This window comes from Trachemys scripta, chromosome 9 (assembly GCF_013100865.1).
Source record: "Trachemys scripta elegans isolate TJP31775 chromosome 9, CAS_Tse_1.0, whole genome shotgun sequence".
In the NCBI taxonomy this organism is placed as follows: Eukaryota; Metazoa; Chordata; order Testudines; family Emydidae; genus Trachemys; species Trachemys scripta.
The window spans coordinates 79296784-79321463 of record NC_048306.1 but is presented as its reverse complement, the minus strand read 5'-3'; the positions used below and the strand labels follow the sequence as shown (position 1 = coordinate 79321463).

General features: G+C 43.0%; 1 protein-coding gene across 1 annotated transcript in view; it reads left to right on the top strand.

The window, feature by feature from the left end:
- Positions 1-11383, top strand: part of GPR149 (G protein-coupled receptor 149) — a 47903-nt gene extending 36520 nt beyond the window's left edge. Inside the window, exon 4 of the mRNA XM_034782467.1 lies at positions 7821-11383. Coding sequence (XP_034638358.1) covers positions 7821-8393 — 573 coding nt within the window. The 3' untranslated portion in view covers positions 8394-11383. The remainder of the gene's footprint in view (positions 1-7820) is intronic.
- Positions 11384-24680: the final 13297 nt, after the last annotated feature.

The window sequence follows — 24680 nt, the reverse complement described above, 5'->3', positions numbered from 1 at the left end:
CCAAATTTCAACAGCATCAGCAATAAAACTATTTCTCTGCATTTTGTTCAAGGCTACAGACATAGGCTTTATGGTACTCAGCATATGTACAACATTTCTCTTAAGCCCAATATTGAGAACCTTGGCTGTGACAGTGCCATCTATTTTTTCATGATTTTGTTCACAAACTGTCATCAGATTAGGCCAGTTCTTGATATAGTCCTCAAAACAGTCCACTACTGAATTCCATCGCACGTCTTGTGGGAGAGTTAGCTTGGTTCCTCTCACTTTTTTTCAGAGCAGCTGCTGCAAAGTGGTTGTTATGGAAGTATTTTGCAATTTCAACAACATTAGCCTTTATTTCTGGAACACTGACATCTTTGGCTAGGAGGTGCATCAAATGAGCACTGCAACCGTATGTTACTAGCTTGGCACTCTCTTCTAAATTTCTTCTCATCTTGGATGCATTTGCAGCATTGTCTGTGACCAAGCTGCGTACTAGACATTTGAATTCCCCCTCTCCCCCAGTTTGTTATAGCTTTTACTGCTACTTCTTGTAAGTATTCTGCTGTGTGTGCATTTCCTGATGTATCAATTGTTTCTGTAAGGAAGATATTCCCTTCTTCTATTGTCACACAAGCACATACAATAGGATCATTGTGGACACTGCTCAACCCATCAAGACTCAGCTTAACAATTTCACCCTCTAGATCTTTTGCACACTGCTCAATTTCTCTTTCATACACTTTATCCAGCAATTTGCCTGTGACATCTGTTCTGTTGGGTGGACTGTAACCTGGTCTTAATGATTGAACCATGTTAATGAAGTGTGGGTTCTCAATCATATGGAAAGGAGAGTTTGTTGCATAAACAAACTGAGCAATTTTTTTCATTAATGACCTCTTTTTGTAATCTGCTGGTTCTTATCACAAACTTATCAGTGGTTGTTTCTGGATGGTGGAGATTTTTTTTTCTTTTTGCTACAGGTGATATACTGTGACTATGTGACATACATGATGTGACTGAAACACTATCATTGGCAGATAACTCTGAAACTATAGAAAATGATGGTGATCTTGAAGGTGGATAATCTTCAGAATCCAGTATGTTGAGAATGGATTCTCCTAAACAAAATAAGTCAATGCGGTTATTTAATTATTATTACCATACTGCTCATTTAGTATTACTCATTGCATTCACTGACACTCAGTACTACTTTAAAGATGAAGTTGTAAAAGGAAAATTTATCTATTTCAGCTATTTATTTTTTATCACTAGTGCATCTAAAATGATAGTACCATAAAGTAACAACTATATTTTTTGCTCAAACATGAGAATTGAAAAATTGTCCAGAAGGAAGATAGGCAGTCCTTAAGAAAGAAGTATGAAATAAAAAAGTTTACCAACCTGCAGGCCCGGTGCAAGGAAGTTTCGCGCCCTAGGCGAAACTTCTACCTTATGCCCACCCCCCCCAGCCCTGCGGCAGCTCCCCACCCCAGCTCACCTCTGCTCCGCCTCCTCCCCGAGCACACCGTCCCCGCTCTAATTCTCCTCCCCTCCCAGGCTTGCGGCACCAAACAGCTGATTGGCCCTGCAAGCCTGGGAGGCGGGAGAAGTGGAGCGGCAACCGCGCACTCGGTGAAGGGGCGTGGGAACGCTGTAAAAAAATTGAGGGCACCGCTTTTTGGCGCCCCCAAATCTTGGCACCCTAGGCAACCGCCTAGTTTGCCTAAATGGTAGCACTGGCCCTGCCAACCTGAAGATCCTGCATGTTCAGACATGTTCCTTTCATCATTGTCAGTGCAGCTTCCTCCTGAGAAGGAACACTTCTCATGATGTTGTTTCATGTCGGCAACCAGGCCTTGCATTTCTTTGTTGCACTGTTTGCATTTTGCACGCATGCCTGTCTTACCCACAGGTAGAGGAACTTCATTAAAATATTCCCAAACTGGGTGTCTTTTACGGCCTGCTGCCATTATAGGTTTTCCCTTCTACTGAGAGAATGCTATGGTAGGTCTCAAATCAATGAAGGCTACACTCAGAAAGACCTCAAGACTTCTGGAATATGCTGCTCAAACAGTTTCACTCCCTTCTCACATTTCTCTCCAGACTTCTCCTTGCCCAGATCTATTCCGCCACCAACAATCTTCTATTCATTAAATTTTTTGAAATTTTGCACTTTTAGAGAGAGGTAAGGGATTGACTCTGTGTACACAAATTTGCAGAGGGACAATAGGGTTGAGGTCTCTTATTTCTCACCTCTATATATGATTTGTTAATTATTTAATTAAAACATTTTTGCTGTTAACAAGTATGTTATCTCTGGAGACACAAATCCACAGTTTGAGAACTGCAAAACTAAGCATCTCTAATGGTATCTTCTAGACTGAACACTGAGTCCCATTGGGTAGATAGAAAGATTAACCTAAATAATCTATACAGAAACCCCTAGAACTCCATAAGATTGGGTCCCTAATCCATGAACTGTTGGAACTCATTTACAAAACTTTTCTTAAACGTTACATGACTATATTGTCTCATACTATAGAATTAGAATCCCTATTCCATGGTGAGATATCTTTGAGCTATAATATATCTTAATTAAAACTGTATTTAGATAGTTTTTTTTCCTCAAAGCATTTTATCAAAATCTGATTTAAATTAAAAAAATCCAATCTTTAAAAAAAAAAAAATTTTAAATAATTGATTTTTATCCACGCTGGGACTAATGGCCTTGTGCTAACTCAGTAGGTTAATAGGGTACTAGATTCCCCAAGTGTTCAAAGAAGGTCAGTTGCTTAGAGAGCTTTCATCATCTCTGGCTAGTCAGGAGGCTGCAACCAGTCCAGGGGACCACTCAGTTCTCCTTCATGGCCCTGTCACTTCCAGGCAAGACTACAGTAATACATTCTAATTAAAGCTACACTTGCTGACTGAGTTTCACTAGTGTAGAGTGCAGAAGCACTACTCTTTAATGTGCTCAGCCAGTATGAACATGGAATATCAATACCCAAATCTCTGTCCTGGCTCTCATTTCATCTCCTAGTGCAATAACAGGTGTTGCTTTTATATGTATATATAGAGGGGGAGAGAGAGCCCAGAATGCTCTGGGATGCAGTTAGTAACCAGAGCTGGTTGAGGATTTTTCTATGTTCTGTTGAAAAAAATGACAATTTGTCAAAACTGAAACTTCATGAGAAAGAGTCAGTTTTGAAAAAATTGTGAAAAAAGTTTTGAAACTGTCAAAACATCCCACTTCAACATTTCAAAATAAACTCTGGATTTCGGTTCACAATGGCTTTTCATTTTGAAATTTGAGTGAATTAGAGAGTGAATTAAAGTCAACATCAAAATTAAACATTTCAAAATTATCAAAATGAAATATTTTCAATTGACCAAAACCCAATTTATTTTAAAGTTTTTTTTCACTTCACAATATTTTTTGAGATTTCAATATTTCAACCCAATTTGGGAAAGGGAAAAGAGTTTGAAATCTCAAAAATGTTCCTGGGACGGGAGAATCATTTTCTCCCCATCTCTTTTAGCAAACACCATGGGACAATATAAGGCCTATTAACTTTATTTAGTATTAGGCTGATTTGGGTTTTTGTCATAATATTTTGCATTTTTTAACATGTTTGTTTAATTACCATTTCCTCTGTTAAGGCATGCAGGGGATAGATTACTGGCCATTTAAGTGGCAATTTGTGAGTTTATGCTTTAAATTCTGTGTCTGCTACAGTTATAATGGCTCCGAAGATTAATCATATTTATTGGCCATTAATACACAGCTAAATTATGATGTAACTATTGAAATTATATAGTTCACTGAACACCGGGAAAAGTATAAATTTGGCATGAACATTTGGCTACTTACGATAGATGTTGATCTCTTACTTAAAAATAAACTATGCAGAAAGAGCAGTGAGAACTATGGCAGCGGCAACTACTCATTCTGTTCAAGAAAGAATTCACCCGGATGGCCTCGGATATACTCTGTCTTTTAGACATCCAATTTTACAAATCTGTAATATCTTAAACAAGAATCTAACCTTGCAATTAATAGGTGCTAGAATGTTCAGTCCTTATTGATCTTGTTTTTTCATACACTCCAGATGTCCTTCACAACCTGAGTGTGTTTTTTAGGAAGTACTCCAGACCCTGAACCAGATTAGCTGCCAGAAATGCAGACACTAATGGACCCTTGAATAGAGAACTTCAAATGGTGCAGACTAGGCGCCTGCACAGCACAAAGAAAGCAGCTAGAGCCAGGGCTGAGAATTGAGTCCTAGGTCTTATCACTTATTTGGAAATGAATTTCTGAACTACTTCACTCTCTGGCCCACTATCCTCCAGTGCTGCAAGGCACACCATTCCGTCCCTCCGTATGAATTCCCTTTTACCCTGTGAATTGAATCGGGCTTTCACACATTTATACACAGAACTAAAAGTTGGACCCAGACACAGAACATCAGCTGCGTTAATGTAAACTGGGACGATTCTTGACAAATTCTTTCTCTGACAAATCTGTAAAGAAGGCAAATGTTGTTTTTATTTCCTTCCAGCAGGGCAGGCCGATTTCTGGCAGGGCAAATCAACTTCTTTTCAGGCTAGTTGCTTTATCCAAGCACCGGAATAGGCCTGAGTCTAATAAGAGTCTCTTGCACAATAGAATCCCATTTTTCTTTGCAAGTGCAGCCTTTTTGTATCTGTGTTAAGGATTCATACAACTTGATTAGCAGCCTGGCAGCCCAGTAAAACTCCTGACTTATTCTACCAGGTTCCATCACAAGATCTTTTCCTTAATAACCCGCAAATAATTGCTTTCCTTGCCCTCTCAAGAGCAAATTTACCTTTCATATCAGTGGGCTAAACTGCTTTGATACTAAAGATTTGCTCAGCTTGACTGTGAAAGGAGATGAAAATCAGGGCCAGTCAAAATGGAGGAATCCTCTTTCAGTTCCCAAGTAATCCCAATACACATCCCTGCTTCCAGTTATTTTACCTGGTTCCCGTCTAGTAGTTAGTTAGCCATTAGAGAGAATATGGCCCCTCTACTAGCATTAGCTGAGAGAGTGTCCCTTTGACTCAAGCAGTGAAGGCCTGTGTTTTTTGGAACTGAGGAACTAGGGTTCTACTCTGAGCTCTCCACAGTGTAGGATTTATCCAATATTCATGTCTGCCAGTTGTATGTGGCTTCATCACAAATCAGGGGGAAATTTTGCTGACCTTAGATACTTTCCATCCTGCCCCTTTTTAAAGCCCTCCCTTGGGAAGGGTTAGAGGGCAAATAGGTGCTGCTCCCACTCTGCCTGCCTTATAAACTTGTACCATGTCTTCACAAATTTGCTGATGTCTCTCCTTTTCTGTCCATTTTTTTGTCCATTTTTTCTCTCCAATCCTGGTTTTCTGTGGATTTTTCCCTCCTTGTCATCCTTTTTCTTTCTGTTTATTGCCAGACCCCTTTTGGCTGATTCTTCTCCTCTCCCTTCCTCCTCTGGTTACTTCATTCCCCAGTTTACCAGAAAGCTAAGACTACTGCGTTGGAGCAGCAGATGGGGAAGGGGTCCAGAGAAGAGTAACTGGGGCTGGTGGTTGCTTCTTGAACCTTCAGCCCTGTATACAGCAGCTAGGGGGACCAGATGTCCCAATTTTATAGGGACAGTCCCGATATTTGGGGCTTTTTCTTATATAGGCACCTATTACCTCCAACCCCCGGTCCCGAGTTTTCACACTTGCTGTCTGGTACCCTAACAGCAGCTGTTCCCATAGCCAGCTATGTTGGACCCATAACATGAGCAGGGGGGGAAATCTGGGTGACTCTCAAAGAGCTAACTGAGGCCTTACCTGCAGAGGTGGCAGACACTTAAGGTCTGTCTGCAATGCAACTGGAAGGTGTAATTTCCAGCACAAGTAGAAATACCTGTACTGGTTCTGACTGAGCTAGCATGCTAAAAATAGAAGGCGTAGCCATTGTAGCGAGAGGGACTAGCCTCCCCGAGTACGATCCCATCCTGGACCTGAGGTACATACTCAAGGTGACTAGTTCCTCCCACTGCTCAAGCCACCAGGGTTATACTTCTGTTTTTAGGGTGCTAGCTCAATCAAAGCTGATGCAGGTACATCTGCTTGGGCTGGAAATTATACCTTCCCGCTCCAATGTAGATGTACTAAGTGTCTGGGGATGTGGATTTGGGCTCTGCAGCTTTCCAGAGTCACCGTGATTTTCTCCTCTGCCCTGCATCCCTCCTCTTAACTATTCTGGCATCTCCTCCCAGGGTGGCCCACTGCAAAATTGGCAAGTATTCGTCTGCCTTGGGCAAAGCTCCTCCTGCCTTGGAATAAGGCTAATTAGAGATGCGGACCACTGCCCCTCTAGGGACCAAGGCCCAAACTGTAGCAGATCTGCTGGGGAGCAGGAGATAGAGAAGCCCTGCTGGGGCAACTCTCCAATCCCTGTGTGCCAGGTAGCTCAGCCATTTGTAGTTTTGCAAGGACTGCAATTACTATTGTAACAGCTGCCAGCATAGCCAATGCCAGGGATTGAACTGGAGACCTCCAGAGTTAAAAGACTGAGGCTACATCTACACTACAGGGGGGAGTCGATTTAAGATACGCAAATTCAGCTACGTGAATAGCGTAGCTGAATTCGACGTATCGCAGCCGACTTACCCTGCTGTGAGGACGGCGGCAAAATCGACCTCTGCAGCTTCCTGTCGACGGCGCTTACTCCCACCTCCGCTGGTGGAGTAAGAGCGTCGATTCGGGGATCGATTGTCGCGTCCCGATGGGACGCGATAAATCGATCCCCGAGAGGTCGATTTCTACCCGCCGATTCAGGTGGGTAGTGTAGACCTAGCCTCAGTCTTCACAGTTTGAGCTAAAGACCCAAGCTCTGTAGCAAGGGGCTGTAATCGATAATCCTCCTCTGTGGATCAGGCACTGAGGGGGACACAACATATACAGACTAACCGCAGGGGGTTATGCTACTACAGTCCATATAGAAGTGCTCAATTTCTTCTGGTCCTTTTCACGCAGATTCTTTCAATGACTCTCTTTGTAATGCCTGTACCTTTACTAACATGTGTTTTGGGAGGAATGTAACTTTTGGAGAGACTTTTCTCCGTATAAACTCAAATGCAAATGCTAAGAATTCCTAGCTGCAGCATTACACAAAGTAGTTCAGGACTGCAATGGAATTCACTTTCCAATGGTTTTAACATCGTGACTGTTCCTCTGTTGCGGAGGGGATTGCAACCCTTTAAAATCCTGACTTGCTCTGGGAGCAGAACAGTGCTTGCTACTGTACAACCACGTTGAAGCATGGTAGTTGCTAGCAGGGTTGTAACACCATTTCTATGTAACCAAGTTAGTTCTGTAATAAAACTGTGCTATAGAGTGCCAGTTGGCATAGTTTATCTAGCACCCTTCTCACCATTCCCTCTCCTTCCCGTCCCGCCAACTGTGCTTAAATATGTTCATAGCACAGTCCTGATCCCCATGTGGACCAGGCTTTGATTACATTTAAATCCTATAGAAATCTTATAATGAAGTCCCTTTGTGTCCATGCCTATAACTGAGTCATAGTCACTCTTATTATAATAACCTTGCCTTTTATATTAAAATGCATCATAAAGAGCCTTGCTCACTGAAAACAATAGCTGCTTTAAACCCTTTTAAAAAAAATCATACTGTTGATTTAAATACCAGGCTTCTAATGTTCCTAGAGAAAATGTACAGTAATGAAAGCAAGCTAATAAACTAGGCATAATTGGCTTGTTTATAATGGATTCTGACTTCAGAAATGAACATTAAATAATGGCAATTCTGTTTCTTTCCAGCGTTCAGGTGGGGCCTTAGCTATTCCTTTATGTGCATTTCAAGGGACTGTATCTCTCCATGCACCCACGGGAAAAACACTCTCTTTATCTACCTACGAGGTAAGCACTGAAGGGCAAAAAATAACACCCACATCAAAGAAAATTGAAGTATATCGATCAAAGAGTGTTGGTCATGAGCCAAACCCTGAGGATTCTCCTACTACATTTGCAGACACAAATGTTAAAATTCATTTAGAAGTTCTTGAAATTTGCGACAATGAAGAGGCCATGGATACTGTATCAATCATCAGTAATATCAGCCAGTCCTCTACCCAGGTCAGATCCCCGTCCTTGCGTTATTCACGGAAAGAAAACAGGTTTGTTTCATGCGATTTAGGAGAAACTGCTTCCTACTCTCTCTTTATACCATCAAACAATCCTGACAGCGATATTAACATATCAATTCCAGATACTGTAGAAGCTCATAGGCGGAATAGTAAAAAGCAGCATATGGAGAGAGATGGTTATCAGGAAGAAATACAATTGTTAAATAAAGCATACAGAAAAAGGGAAGAAGATGGCAAAAGCAATTAAAAGACACTTAGAGTAGTAAATCTGATTTGACTGACACTCCTCCTCTGATTCAATTGATCTATCAAACACAATGACTTTTCTCTTCTGTAACATGTAATTTTATTTTGTTTGGCTATACCAGTGGTTCTCAACATGCGATCCATGGGCCGCTTGCAGCCAAATCAACACACAGCTGCGGCACATGTGACATCCTCAGGGCCATACAGGTGCATTGTGTGGATGCGGCCCACATAACGAGGAGCTGCATACATGGCCCACAATGGTAATTAGGTTGAGAACCATTGGACTATACCAATAAGAGGGTTTTTAAAAATGTATGGATGGGAAAACATCAAATAGTTAATTGCTTTTATAATATTGATTAGAGAATTGCAACACTGGTGGTGGTTGTGTTTTAGTTTTTGTTTTTTGTTACTATAATTTCTAAAATCTTTTCTGAATAGAAGCTTAGAAGCTGCTTTGGTTGCTTGTTGGCACTGGGCAATCTACCCATGGAAACCTGTGAAAACTGAATGATCAAACCATTCCCATCCAGGGAAAGATTAACTTATTTTGGCCTTCTGTCACAATTCTGCTATGACTGATGTCTTGTGCCTGAAGTATTTATCAGAAAAAAATAGCTAAAGCCAGAAGATGAATACAGGATTTGGTTAAATACAGGATAAAAGAGGCTTAAGTGCTTTAAGTTTCCACTGTTATGTACACAATTCCTATGTACCACATAAGTAACTAACCATTATAATATCAACTTTGAATCTGGGTAGCTGAAATGTAAGCATGCACATTCTGTAAATATGGTAACATGTATTTCAACAAAGTTCTAATTGCTCAACATTCCTTTGTACATGTGTATCAATGTTCAGTTTACTTATCCCGTGGAATCAAGGAACCCGCTTCCTGCCCCCACCTTCTCTTCCCATGTAAGAAAAGAAGCTTTCCAACCTTACAGGGTGTCCATACTTGATCCAAACAAGGGTCATGTTGGCAACATGCCAGGAACAACACCATCATGCTTAATTTGCATAAAATGCAGCTGCTTTCATCTTTAAAGATTATCAAGGCCAGAGTCATCCTCATGCAAGCACTAGCATAGGAAGTATAGGTGAGGTGCACTCCACCTCTTCAGAGGCTGCCAGGGATGGTGCAACCCAAGGTACAACTCTGAGAGTGACCCTAACTTTATTGCAATGGCCTCTACATGCCATTGCGGGTCACACTATGGCTGAGGTGCAGGTCTGTCCCAGCCACACATCCTCCTTCAAGGGATCTGTTATCTCTCTCTTCCACAGCCTGCCTGAGAATACCCCCAGGGCTATGGGAGGAAGGAGCCTGTTGCCGAGCTGGTAGAGCCAGAAGGGAGGGATTACACTTGTTCTTTGACCCTTTTGTATCAGTCTAGCAAAAGGACTGTAGCAAAATGATACATCAAGCCCTTTTCTTCCAACTATTTGTCAGGCATTTGAGTTAAATAGGGATGAACAAAATTAAGAGTTTTAAACAAAAATCACATTCCTTCTCAATCGGCTTTCATTTTCATGGTATATGTGATGCCCTAATCCCTTGTAGAGCTATAATGATCCCACGTTTTCCAGGAGAGAAGTCTAGAAAAGGCCTGAATTTCTAAAGGATGGGGAGAAATAAGCAGAAACCCTTTCAGACCTTCTTTAGAGACCACAAAGAAGCAAAACAAAACACAGGCTGACTTTATTTTTCTTTGCAGTTGATCCTCAATATGGAGGTGTGAACACAAATTACCTGGTTCCCCTCTCAATTCCATCGAAATCACTGGGGTTACGCTGGTGTAAATCTGAGGAGAATGAGGCCCAAAGACTGGAGGTTGCTAAGATGGAGATGGATCATGCTGTGCTAGGAGTTGTGGTTTCATGTGCCACCCTTCTACACTGAAATTGAGGGTGGTAACACTATAGCTGCTTCTGCATTTCAGATTTAATTAGAAACTATATCATTAAGAAAAATCTATTCTAAGATCTATTCCATAAAAAGATATTTAACTATATTTTTTCAACATATCGTAAATAGGCCCCCTGCTATTTCTGAAGTTACTGCTTTCTGCTGTCTTCTACAGAAAGCAGGTAGAAGGCAGTGTAGGAGCAAAGCTTGATCTGATAAGCCCTTCTCAGTTGAATTCCAGTCTAAAGCACCAGATCAAAGGATTGTAAACATCTTGCTAGATACAAGTCTTTTGGCCCAGCAAGAAGACTTGGCACTCTTTAAAACTGGAAAGCTTGGCTCAAAAATGAGGTGGCAACTTTTCTCACAGCCGTGTTCAGCGCAGGAAAAAAATCCCAACTAAGTTTAAGCAAGTGCTTTCCTCAGAGCAGCGATATATTAATCTATGGGCCACATTACCCCAAGCCCAGGACAACAGGAAATGAAGGGTGAAATCTAGTAGCCAAGATTGAAAAGCAATACACAGATGGAGTCCTCTTAAAGTGGCTCCACTTTCCTTTTGCTTTGACTTGTTGGTATGTTTTGCTATTGCCCACTGGATGCCATCTGATTTACGTGTTCCTGGATATATTTTAAAGTTTTGTTTATTTGCTAAATTCAGCACCGATACCCTAGGTAGCACCCCGATTGAGGCAACATACCTATGGGGGAGTGGGCTAGGGGGGCAACATTTTTCCCCGAGGGCATCAAAAAGGATTAATCCATCATTGCCTTGGAGTCTTCTTTGTTGATTGGTTGGTTTTCACCACCTCCTCCACCCCTCCCCAAGAGAGATTAGTATTGTGTGTAGGAAGAATATTTACTGATGGTGTGTTAACATCTGATTGTATTTAGGAGGGATTAAAATGCAATCTAGATGCAGCCCTCAACTTGACCTAATTGTAAAGTACTGTCTTACTGGTCTATAATAAATATGTTTTCTTTAATGATGATTCTGTAAAATAATCTGCTAATGTATTAAATGTCTATTTTATGTTTTGTTTTAAAACAGTTGTTACAATTAAACATTTGAAACAGTGTGAACACCCATGTCTTAATTATTCAACAGATACGAGCCATTTGCAAAGTGCTCCAGAAAACGTGCTTCATTTTCTCCTGGTTCATCTATTAGGACCGGTCTACACTACAAAGTTAGGTTGCTGTAAGCGGCCTTGCATAGACCTCGTTGTGCATGTGTCTACACTTAATTTGTCTGCCACCGATATAGGTTCCCTGTTACAGTGACACAGTAACATCACCTCCCTGAGCAGCACTGAGCCATGGTTGATGTAGTGAGGTTGACACAGTATAAGTGCAGACACTGTGTTACTTATGTCGACCCTAACAGTCTCCAGCAGCTGCCCTACAATGCCCAACTGACCGCTCTGGTCACAGTTGTGAACTCCACTGCTTAGAAGGTCACGGACACAGAAAGTTCCTCCCTCTCCTTTAAAGCCCTGTGAATTTTTGAAATTCCTTTTCTGATTCTCCAGCCTGGCAAGCACACATAACAGGTCTCCATTGTTCTGTGCAGCTGTCCAGCTGACCACATGCTCCAAATGCGCTCTGGGCTCTGGCTTGGAGCAGACAGGAGCTATTGGATCTTCTGGGCCTGTGGAGAGAAGCAGCTGTGCAGGCATGGCTACAGACTAGCTGTAGAAATGTGGACATCTATGAGCAGAGTGCACGGCGGGGGGGGGGGGGGGAGAAGGGGTACGACTAGGACCAGCAGCAGGGCCGCATGAAAGCAAAGGAACTGCAACAAGCATAGCAAAAGCCAAGGAAGTGAACAGTTAATCCAGTGGCAAGCTGAAGACCTGCCGCTTTTTACAAAGAGCTGCATGCCAGACTTGGCATAGGCCCCACCACCACCCCACAGACCACCATGGATATCTCTGAGAAGCCCAAGTCACAGGCCCCTGGCATGAGCAGTGAGGATGAGGTGGAGGAGTAAGAGGAGGAGGATAGGAGACATATGACTGGGAGGTCCCGCTATGCTGTGAACCAGGACCTGTTTGAAACTTTACTGCAGTCTAGTCAGTCCTGACAGTCAAGCATGGGTGAGCCTGATGCAGGAGAAGGAACCTCAGGTAATTGTGTAATGGTATTTCACATTACAATGATGTATGTACTGATGGTACCCCATCTCTCCCAACTCAACAGGACACAGCTGACTTTTCATTAATTTACTCATATTAGAAAAGGTAGCAGTACAATGAGAGGTGGAGTTATCTACTTTTCATGCCTCTGTAGAGTTAGGCAGGGGAGGTCATGTAGAGCATTTTGTTTATGTGCACAGAATTGTCCCTGGAATCCTCCTGAGAGATCACAATGAGCCTTTCATTACTCTGCAATCCTATCCCTCAGGTTTTTAGGGATGGCAACCAAATTTCTTCCTCTGTGGTAGGACACTTTCCCATGCCAGTCAGCGATAACTTCAGGTGACATCATTGCAATAAATGGGCTAACAACACATGGGTCCGGATGGCTTTGGAATGTGAGCAGCAGCTGTGCTCTCTGTTCTTTTGTTACCCTCCGGAGTGAGAGATCAGCTAAAATCACCACCGCCTGTGGAAAACAGTGCCAGGATTCAGTGCCATTTCATGCAACTGAGCAATTCCCTTATCATTACCCCAGCTGGAACACTCACCGTGGCTGGTTCTGTGAGTGGCGCTGTGCACGAGCACTCTGAAGCAGAAGTGTCAATAAGCATGTCTTGTTTATGCTTTAGGGGAGCAAGGGAAGAGAGTTCTGAATCTTAACTTTTGCTTTCCATTGGGTCTATACCATCAGTGGTACCTCTGTGTTTTATCTGCAGCTGCTTCCATTGCAGCCTGGGGTGGTACCCCTCTACACTGCGGAATGCCTGAGCCGGGGGGAAGGAGGGAGGAAAGAGAAAGAAGAAGACTGGGGGTGACATGTTCAATGACACTGTGCAAGCCAGTGCTGCATCAGACCGTGAGAAATGGGTCTGGAGGGTGAACACTGCAGACAGCCTGGAGAGGGAAAGAGGAGACAGGAGAGAGCCCCAGGAGTCCCAGCAGAAAAAGGAGAGGGAGATGCACCAGGGCATAAGGGGGCTTCTCCGGCAGCAAATATAGATGCCGCAGATACTTGTGGACCTGCAGATTCTACAATCATGGACTCGCCTCCCTTGGCAATCCATAGAGAACTCCAGCATAGCATCTCCCTACATCCCACCCAACATTCCACATGGCATCAGGGGCCGCATCCCTTCCCCTGCCACATCACAGGGGACATTAAGGACAACCACAGCTTCACATACACTGACCTGGGAAAGCCACAATTACAGTATGAGTAGGTAAAATGTTCTTTCTCCTTGTAAATTTCTGTTTCATTAATTTATTAAATTTTTAATGTATTTGCTTTTAAATTACAGTGCTTTTTCTTTGCACTGGTTTTATTATGAATAAAATTCTATTATTTGGAAAATAATTCATCTTTAGTAGTTTACAACATATGCTGCAGAGTGCTTAGCAGTTGTGAAAACACCCGCTTGTTATTGTACAATGTGACAACTCATAGGATCAGTGAACAAAGAGTGTAGTAATCATAAATGTACAGCAAGCATACAAAATTAATAGATGCATTGACAGTATTATATTCATAGATGTACATCAAGCACCAAGTTCCTAACTGGCCCCAAAACAACAGGGTCAGGTAGAGCACAGACCACAACGATGCAGTACTGTCGCTCACTGTCAAAATGCTCTTTCAAAGTCTCCCTGAGCTCCAAGTTGAGCTCTTCTAATAGCACTTGTGTCTGGCTGTTCAATCTCAGACAGCCATTCCCACTCCACCCCAGCAGCAACTTTTCCCCATTTGCTTCAAATATATTACGCAGGACACAGCAACCAGCTATAACCATTAGAATGGAGTTTTTTTCAGTGAGATTCAATCTTGTGAGTAAACCAGGCTAGCGTCCCTTCTATCAACCAAAAGCACATTCAACTGTCATTCTGCACCTGCTGAACCAGTAGCTGAATCTTTCCTTGGGGATGTCAAGGTGGTCGGTGTACAGCTCCATGAGCAGGGAAGCAAGGAGTAGGCAAGTATTAGAGGGTAGCCGTGTTAGTCTGGATCTGATGTAGATATGTGGGCAGAGTTGGCACTGAGGTTTGTTGCATGGATTGGTTCCTGAGTTAGAGTTACTATGGTGCAGTGTGTGGTTGCTGGTGACCCTGACTTGGTTCCCCCTATGTCCCACAGCAATCTGTCCTCCAAGAAATGATCACATTACTCACTGAGTCAGTTCTTCTTATGACTGTGCAAATACCAGAGGATCATGCAACCTGTGCTTGCAATGCTTATTACAATAGTAGAGAGCGCTGCAGGCACCATGCTTCTGTCAGGGATGGCGGACAGCGAAGAGGGCTTCTCAGGTTCATGGGATTTTGAAAAAAAGCATGAAAATTATGGGATATAGATGACATAATAGGATAGAGACCGTTGGATGCTGGGAAGTTGACCACCTTGCTCCCAGTCACTCCAGTATGACTCATTTCTGCCTCACCATGTAGTACCAAAACTTCCCAAAAGACAGTGTGCTGGACGGTGCTGCGTTTCACAATGGGATATCTACCATGGTGGACCACACTTGTGCATTGACACAAGCACTCCTAGGAAGTATGCACAGCACTGATGTCAGGAGCCAAATATACATTCACCCAAGGTATATATACTAACTGCGGTGGCTTTCTGCCGATGTCACGTGAATCGACCAAAGATTATAGCATAGACATGGCCTAGTAAACACTGTAAACTGGGCTCACTTATCACTTCTAAAAACCTATTTGGATTTAATTTTTTAAAAATCTCTTGTAATAACTAGTAAAAAATATATTCATATCCCTTTCCCCTTTGAATTTTTTTTTCCGGCTGACCTTTCGTGCTTGTTTCAACAACAGCTTGACATTTGTGGGCAGAGGGATGGTTGTCAAAGTGACCTTTTGAAGGTGACTTCAAAGAGAAGAGCTCCGTCTCTGTACAGAAGCCCAATAAGTTGAAACAGAAAAAAAAATCCCATGGAAAATATGACGTGTGTCTAGCACCTGAGCATCTGTTTGTAACTTTAACTATTGAATAATGCAAAGCACATTGCATTGGAAGCTCAGGAAAGAATATGCAGGGCAATTTCTGATAAACAGTATATCCATTGGGCCAGGTTCTTCTCCAACAACACCAGCCTAAAACGGGAGTAGCTGTAAGTTAACAGCAAAGGTAAAGTTGATGCATGTAAGACCAGAACCAGGTCCTGTAAGACCTAGCTCAGGGGAATATGTTTGGTTTTTTTAAAGCTATCAATCATAATGATGTAAGGTATTTTTACAATTTCACATTAATTTCCTGTAAATCGGTAATGAAATGATAACTGCAAATATTTTATGTTTATAGGTTTTGGGTTAATGGGTGACTTCTAGAACTGGAGTACGTTAGAACTTCCCAACATTTATCAATATAATGAAATCAAAGATGAGGGTACATGTTTATGTATTGTTTCACTGTCATAATGTATTTTATGTCATTAGACAACTTTCGCAGGAAGACTAAATTTTGCTTTCTCAGACTGAAACGAAAGCTTTTCATATGAATTACAACACCTAAGTATAACTCTTGTAAATTTTGAGAAAATCTAATAAGGATTTCAAATCCTTATAGGGATAATCCTTATACACATAATCTTTATTCACAGAAGTAGTCCCACTGACTACTTGCATTGCTACTTGCATTAGTAAGGATTACTCATTGTAATTGTACAGTTAAGCCGTTTATTGTCATACCTCCTCATTTTCAATAGCATCTGCGCTAGCATCTTCATTGTACTATAGTACAACCTCAGAGTTACAAACACCAGAGTTCCAAACTGACCAGTGAACCACACACCTCATTTAGAACTGGAAGTACACCATCAGGCAGCAGCAGAGATTAAAAAAAGCAAACACAGTACAGTACTGTGTTAAACATAAAGTACTAAAAAAAGGGGAAATAAAAAAAAAAGATTTGACAAGGCAAGGAAACTGTTTCTGTGCTTGTCTCATTTAAATTAAGATGGTTAAAAGCAGCATTTTCTTCTGCATAGTAAAGTTTCAAAGCTGTATTAAGTCAATGTTCAGTTGTAAACTTTTGAAAGAACAATTATAACATTTTGTTCAGAGTTATTAATATTTCAAAGTTACAAACAACCTCCATTCCTAAGATGTTCATAACTCTGAGGTTCTACTATACAGACTTGTATGTAAAATTATGTCTTTTCACATTATAATGGTTAAGTATTTTTTCATTACAAATGCCACTTTATTTGATGGGGCTCTTCCTCTCACTTTCAACTACTGAAAGGAATGTATTATCTTTCATCTTTTTAGAATATGCTACTGTGCAAGAATCCATCCTGTAATGGTTCATTATTTTACATCAAGATAATGTGCTATTGAATTGAACACAAAATTAATATGAAGAACAACCAAAAAAGGGGCTGGAAAAAGCATGGCAATTTTTCAACTCACTAAGATTATACTAAGAAATGTCTAATTTTATTCAGATTATAAATGCCACTTATGTGTATGTGTTATAATAATTGTAACCACACTGAAAATCTTTGCATTTTTATTTCATTACTTTTTTAAAAAATGTGCATTATCCTACTTTTTAAAAAACCTGATTGAAATGTAGCAATTTTCTGTATGAAGCCTTCAGTCTTGCATAATTTCCAGTACGGGCTTAATTCCCATTGATTTCAAGCATGCACTTAGATGCTTTGCTGAAGTGGGGCCTATATTCATCTAAAATGTCAGCTTATAATGAAAAATATCTGCCATTCATGTAATAGAAGAATTCAGTGGAGAATCTAGGCCAGTGAATCTGTGGCAGACCAAAGAATATAAACTAGGATTCCTAGGGTTACCATACGTCCAGATTTTCCCGGACATGTCCGGCTTTTTGGGCCTCAAATCCCCGTCTGGGAGGAAATCCCAAAAAGCCGGACATGTCTGGGAAAATAGGGAGGGAGGGGCCGGCGGTGCTCGGCCGGGGGCTGGAGCCACTGGGGCCGGTGGTGCTCGGCCGGGGGCCAGGGCAGGGGGTGCTCGGCCGGGGGCCGGGCCGGGGCCGGCGGTGCTGGGCTGGGGGCCAGCGCCCCAGGGCCCGAGCCGAGCCGGGCGGGAGACGCCGGGGCCAGAGCTTCTTGGCCTGGGCCGGCCGGCTACCGGAGGGAGCCGCTCGGCCGGGGGGGCCAGACTGGGCCGCGCCCCCCCACCCCAGCCCCAGCCCCAGCTTGCCTGCTGCCTGCCTGCTTCAGGCTTCCCGCGAATCAAATGTTCGCAGGAAGCAGGGCAGGGGGAGGGGCGGGGGGCGAAGCGTTCAGGGGAGGGGGCGGGGTTGGGGTGGGGCCGGGAAGGGGCGGGGCTGGGGTGGGGTTGGGGCGGGGCCAGGGCCCCGTGGAGTGTCCTCTTTTTGGACACTTAAAATATGGTAACCCTAGGATTCCCAAATCCACTCCCCTAACCACTAGACCTCACCCTTCCTGGCAGTGGCGGATTAATAATTTTGCCGCCCCTAGGCCGGGAAATAATTGCCGCCCTGGCCCCGCCCCAACTCCGCCCCCTCCCTTCCCCTATTCGATCCCTTCCCCAAATCCCCGCCCCTGGCCCCACCTCTTCCCCCTGCGCATGGCGTTCCCCCTCCTCGCCCCTCCCTCCATGCCCCCAAGTGCTGGGAGGGGAGAGAAACAGGACGCCGTGGCGCACTTACAGAGGAGGCGGAGGTGAGCTGGAGCAGGAGGGCAGGGCACGGAGGGGAGCTTCCGCCCCTGAAAATTTGCCGCAATAATACAGCGCTGCCTCCTGGGTAGTTCATGCTTTGGTAACTTTAGGGTATGTCTACAACGCAAATGAAGATGGGATTGTAGCACTAGTAGGCATGCCCATGCTAGCTTTAAACTAGCTAGCACAGGTAATAGTAGTGCTGTAGATGCGGCAGCACAAAATTCAGAGTGAGCTAGCCACTCCAGAGAAGCCCACTAGGGAGCCTGGGTAAATACTGAGGTTGCTAGCTCATGCTGAAGTCTGTGCTGCCACGTACACACTGCTATTATTACCTGCCTTAGTTAAATTAAAGTTAGTGCAGGTATGCCTACCTGTGCTATGATCACACCTTCGCTGGCAGTGTAAACTTACCCTTAGATACATACAAATTATCACTGAAACACGTTTGATTAATTGAAATTACAAAAGCTACAAAGGACCTTAAGTGGTAGAGAATTTTCTGGTCTTAAGTACTGTCTGTGGAGGTGGAATAAATTAGCGCAAAATAAGAGCTAAGTGGTCTAGGAGCATAAAGGCTGAATAGCAGTACCATGCTGATGGAGTGGTATTACAAGTGATCTTATTATAACCAGGACTGGGATATTGCCACTGCAACGCTCAGAAATGCCCACGTTCTCTTAGTGCATGTTGAAACAGATATGAAACAGAAAGATTTTTGTGCTAACAATACTGATTGATTCCAAATGACCCAGGGTATAATCATGTAGAGATACTGGACCAAAGGGAGCAACTCCAGTGAAGTTGCATGACCATTCTTCTTGCAAGGTGGTGATGAAATCTGAAAAATTGGATTTTTTAAAATTATTTGCTGTGACTCTTCCCTCGCATCTGCTTACATGGAGAGGTTAAGTATCATATTTGCCTGGCTTGTAAATATAAATCTACGTGGTATTTATTCATATACATGAATTCAGCTACTAATCAATATTTTCATTGAGCATAATGAAGTTTGGTTCTATTTTCTGGGCATCCTAATTTGTCATTGTGGTATCTATTTCAGAAACAGATGGAGAGATAAGGTAAGTCCGTCTAACCTGGTGGTGTACCCATTCAGCTCCATACAGTCAACATATTCATTGTAAAGAGTCAAAAAAATCACCCTTTCATGGATTTAGTTGTATTAATGAAAAGTAAATTCAAACTAACATGACATAAACCCCAACCTTGACCTCCTATCCTGGCCTGGCTACACCTAGGTTTCCTCCCTTTAGACCCTGTTTGTCCCAGCTCTTCACCTCTTTCCAAGAGGGTTAGGTTGTCCTCTCTTAGGGCATGTCAATGCTACAACGGCACTGCTATGAGTCTGCAGCTGTGCTGCTGTAGTGCTGTGGTGTAGACACTTTCCACGTTGACAGAAAGGTTTTTCCCATTAATGTCGTTAATCTTCTCTCCGAGAAGTGGTGGCTAGGTCGATGGAAGAATTATTCTGTCGCCCTAGCCCTATCTACACCAAATGTCAAACTACAGCACTCAGGGTGCAAAATTTTTCACAGCCCCAAGCTTGAAGCTAGGTTAATCTAATTTTTAAGTGTAGACCAGGCCTTATATTCACTGAGAAGTCTAATGAGTCTTTGAGCCAGCAGTAATTAATTGCGCCTTGGAGGTTGCCAACAATTGTTGAAAAACATCGGAGAAATAGAAGACTCCCCTTATTCAAGCCTTATTTATAGGGTTATGATTAAAAAAAAATTGGCATCAGTACCTGAGAACCTCTCTGGCTGACATCATAACAGGCCAGATGAATACTTGCATGTGAAAAACAATCTAGTTTTGTTTGCCTCCCATAAACAGAATTATTTTTTTCTTAAAATCAAAGGTGATTTCTCTGTTCCTTTTCCTTCAAAAACTGGAACCTGTGACTTCTGATTTTAGCAGGTCCTGAGGACCTTTCCTTGAATGATGTGAAAGAAATATAAACACAAAAACAAATAGGTTTCCAAAGGCTTAAACATGCACATAGAAGTTAATGCAAGATGTGGCTATAATTCAAGCAGCATTTGAGAAACATATTGTTGCCCTTTTTCAACTTGAGCAACTAGTCAAGGTTTGGGGCCTTGAGGATGTTCCAGTTAGAAGTAGAAATTGGTGATAGTCAGGTATTTCCTTGATGCAGTTTTGTTTATTTACAAAGAATGTACCAAGTCCTGTGTCTCTGAATGCAGCAGGACCCAAGAACAAAAGAAGCAATTTCTTCACTTACAGTCGAAAGTCTCTTCAGCCAAGAGGCCCAAATAGGGCTGCCAACTTTCAAATTTCTTAAAACCAGACACTACAGCCCCCAACCCCTGGGCTGCTCACTCCCCGCTGCACCCCGTCGCTTGCCCGCTGCCCCTCCCCCCGTTGCTTGATTGCTCCCCTCGCCCCCAGGACTCACCTGCCGCCTGCAGAGCTGGGAGCTAACATGGAGCCTGCCTGCCCACGAGATGCAGGTAGGAGGTGGACTCCGACTGAGAAGGGGATGGCATGGGTTGATGACACCCACCCCCAGGCAGGGGGCAGGCTGGCAATGGCATTTCCAGGCAGCGACCTCCGTTTCAGCACCCCTGCAGGCAGTAAGCGGACTTTTGGTGTCCAGTCAGTTCTGACCAGACACCCTTCAGGTCCCCTTTTGACAGGACTGTCCAGTCAAAAACCGGGCACCTGGCAAACCCAAAAGCTTTTCCCAGGGTCACACTGTGCTTACAGGCACCAGCTTGGCTTTTTCTTGTCTCTTTTCTTCTGCCTCTCTCTGTTCTTGTCTGTGACCTCAATCTCTGCTTGTTTTCTCACACTCCGACACACAGTTACCCAACTTAATACTCAGCCCAAAAGCACCTGGGCAGGTACACATACACCTTTTTGTCTTAAGTGAGGCTCATATTTACGGTTAAGTTAACTGAAGGGTGAGTTCACACCTATTGACCTCAATGGGGTTTTAACCCAACCCATAACCCAACCTCAGCTCTTACTAGTATACTGAACTGAACATTGCTACAGGGACAAACAATTTAAGCACCTAACGGTGGTAAGTGCTACAAATGTCCATCAAATTATGATAAATCATTTCCTTTTAGCCCCTCACTGGTTTCAGACTGTTGTAGGGCACTTTTCCTGCAGGCTATGTCAATTGATTTAAATCACTGGCTTTTAAATTAGAGATGCACTAATTGTTTTGGTTTATAGTCATCAAAAGGCTTAAATCCAGACCAAAAAAATCACTTTCACGTCCATCAGCTTACGTTAGTTTTAAGAGGATGAGGGTTGGGAAGCAAGGTCAACATTAAAAGGGCATGAAAATTCCTACTTGATACTGTAGCTACCTGAGGGACTCTCCACTGCCTAAGATCTCAGATTAGCTAAATAGCTGTTGAAAGGTCAGAGTCGCACTGTATTAGAAGAAGCAAGAGAACTTCCTCTTTGTCATAGGGTTGGCACTGCAAACTGTCCCACTGCACAAACAAGCTGGAGAAGATGGGGTACACAGATCCTTTTCTCTCTCTCACCCCTTCTTTCTCTTCCTCTCAGGGGAGTGCAGCTGTGGAATTCTCTCTCACTCAACACATAACCATGTTGGTGGCGTGTTTCACAAATAAGCCCTAAACTTTTTAAAATTCCTTTTAAGAATTCTCAGTGTTTATTTTGTGTGATTTTGTTAGGCTATTTTCTGCATGTCTATTTAGTGTGACTTTTTTTTTTAATTGGCAATCTATCTTTATTCCCTCCAGAATCTGTGGCCAGTTGGGGATTCTTTCAAGAATTTGGTGTATTCATCATAAATTTGCTGTAAGGTGATATGTGCCTCCTAAATAATGCTGAGCCCCCTTGGCTCCCATTGATTTCAGTGGGAATAGAGGACATTTAACACTCACAGACTTAATAGATTTAATTTGTATTGAAACACACAAAAGCCTCACACATGGGCACTTAACAACTATTACATATTCATGCTATAGAACATATTTGCATTTGGCAAACTCATTTGTCCCTCTCAGAACGGGAGATAGGGACACCGTCTCATCCCCCTGATAATGATGAACTTGCTCCCTTGTAAAAAGTTGCCAAATTACCAGCGATCTCAGTATCTCCAAAGAATGATTTGATACTACACTGATTTTTGTGTATCTAGGTGAAAAAACAAAATGGCCAATAGGTAAGTGGGAAATTACTTAGTACAGTTTGCAAAGCATGACGATACTCCACATTATGGACATCACAGTGCTATATTATTTTTGGCACAGTTTCAGCTTTGGGAAAAATTCTATTAGTGCTTGATTGTGTTTGAACATGTTTCCTTCTAGGCACCACTTAGAAAATTTCCCTCCCATTAATTATAAGCAAAAAGCTTTGCTGTTTTTAGAGCCAATCTTATGATCCTACATTGGAAGAACATGTACAGATTTAAAACCAATCTTTTTTCTAATTTCCTCCTCTTATTAAATCTCCAAATGTAGTGTTCATGAGAGACACCAGATTGGCAGTGCTGGAAACTAGAGTCCAGTGTCTATCAACTGAACAGGTACAGTATGGACTAGACCTGTGTAATCTATGCCAAGATGGACCTAAACTGTGTAGCATGTCCCCTGTTTCCATAGCACCTCAGTTCTGGATTCTACAGAAAACTGGGTCTTCTGTCTCAGATTCTTTAGTCTGGGCACTGTACATGTGGTGCAGCACCAGAGTGTGGGAAGTTGGGAAAGGGGCTTTGTGTATCTTTGCATTCCCACCAGGGAAAGCACGGCAGTCAGGCTGGTCATGCAGATTCGGCGGCATGCCTGCGGGAGGTCCGCCGGTGCCGCGCCTTCAGCGTCCCTGCCGCCGAATTGCCACCGAAACCGTGGGACCGGCGGACCTCCCGCAGGCATACCACCGAAGGCAGCCTGACTGCTGCCCTCATAGCGACCGGCAGGCTGCCCCCCTGTGGCTTGCTGCCTCAGGCATATGCTTGCGGCGCTGGTGCCCGGAACCGCCCGATTCCTACAGTCTTGAGGAAAGACTGCTCTACGTTGTGTTCTGCTAAACCAGGGATCGGCAACCTTTGGCACATGGCCCATCAGGGAAATCCGCTGGCGGACTGGGATGGTTTGTTTACCTGCAGAGTCTGCAGGCTCGGCCGATCGCAGCTCCCACTGGCCCTTCCAGGCCAATGGGGGCTGCAGGAAGCGGCGCGGGCTGAGGGATGTCCGCTAAATTAACCGCCTATGCATTGGTCGCTGCAGCGTCAATCCTCTGGTAAGTGTAGAGAAGCCCTAACTCTAGTGTGGGAGGAGAGCACAGCACAATTGAAGATGAAGGTGGCTGAGAGGTGCAGTGTAATGAGCTCCCCCGGGTGTTCAGTGATCACACACTGCTTAAGGTGCTTGCAAGAGCTCTGTTTTATTCTGTGTCCAGTTCCAGCTGGCTGTGCGTGAGCTTCACAGACTCCCTGTCAGGGACTCTCAGCTCCTAAAGGCACATTCCCAATACCATACCCATTAGCTGGGTTGCAAATGTGTGTGGCTTGAGAGAGACAGGTGGAATAGGATTTGAAATAAAGTGCTGTTGTGGTGGGTGGTGCTGACTGTTGTCAGCTTTAGGGAAGGCAAATACTGCAGTGTCAGGGCTCTGGCTGCATTAAAATTAGTTGGACTTTTAAATAATGTGCTCTCACTTCCATTCCTTCATAATTATCATCTTTCTTCTAGCTGTAAAGAACACCTCCGTGTTCCACTATTTAAAAAATTAAGAGCACTTTCTCAAACACAGGCAGGTAATGATGTACACTGACAAAGGAAATAGAAGAAAAGCAGGAGGCTGACATTCAAATATGCATTAAAACAGGATGTGATCAATTTTAATCCAACATTGCTCACAAGAGATAGAGCTATACTGTATTGCTAATATTACTGCTACTCATTTACATGAGCCGAATGTTTGTAAAATCAAAATGCCCTAGAAAGAATAATGTCTGGATGTGAATCCAGGGCATATGAAGTGTGCTATGCTAAAATATTTTAAATTATTTAACACAGAGAAAACACAGCACACTGAATTAGGTCATGATTCATTTTTATGGCGCTTCAACAACCACCTGCTGCGTTATTTGGTTTCTTCTGCCGTCTTTAATTTTATAAAGTTACAGTCAGATGACTGACAAAAAAAGCAGTATGAAGCTAAAAATTGATGACTGTGCCAAATTTAAACAAAGGTAAATGAAGCATCTTCACAGTGGTTTGTAGCAAAATTTAATATTTATTTACTTATTTTGATCTCTCAAACAAAAATGTCCAAAGTTCTAGGCACCCTGCAAGCTCCTAAAATGACATTTTACAAAAAAATCATACAGTAATGCACCTCACTCAGCTTTGGCACTTAACAAAATCCAGCTGTACTAAAACAACCATTCTATCTCAGCTCCTACCCTGTTCTCTATATCCATGAGCCTCTCTCAAGCCCCAGAAAACAAAGGAATCTTGCAACATGCTGTGACATCCTGCTTGGGGTACCCAGAACTGTGAGCCACTGTGTTACCACCCACCCC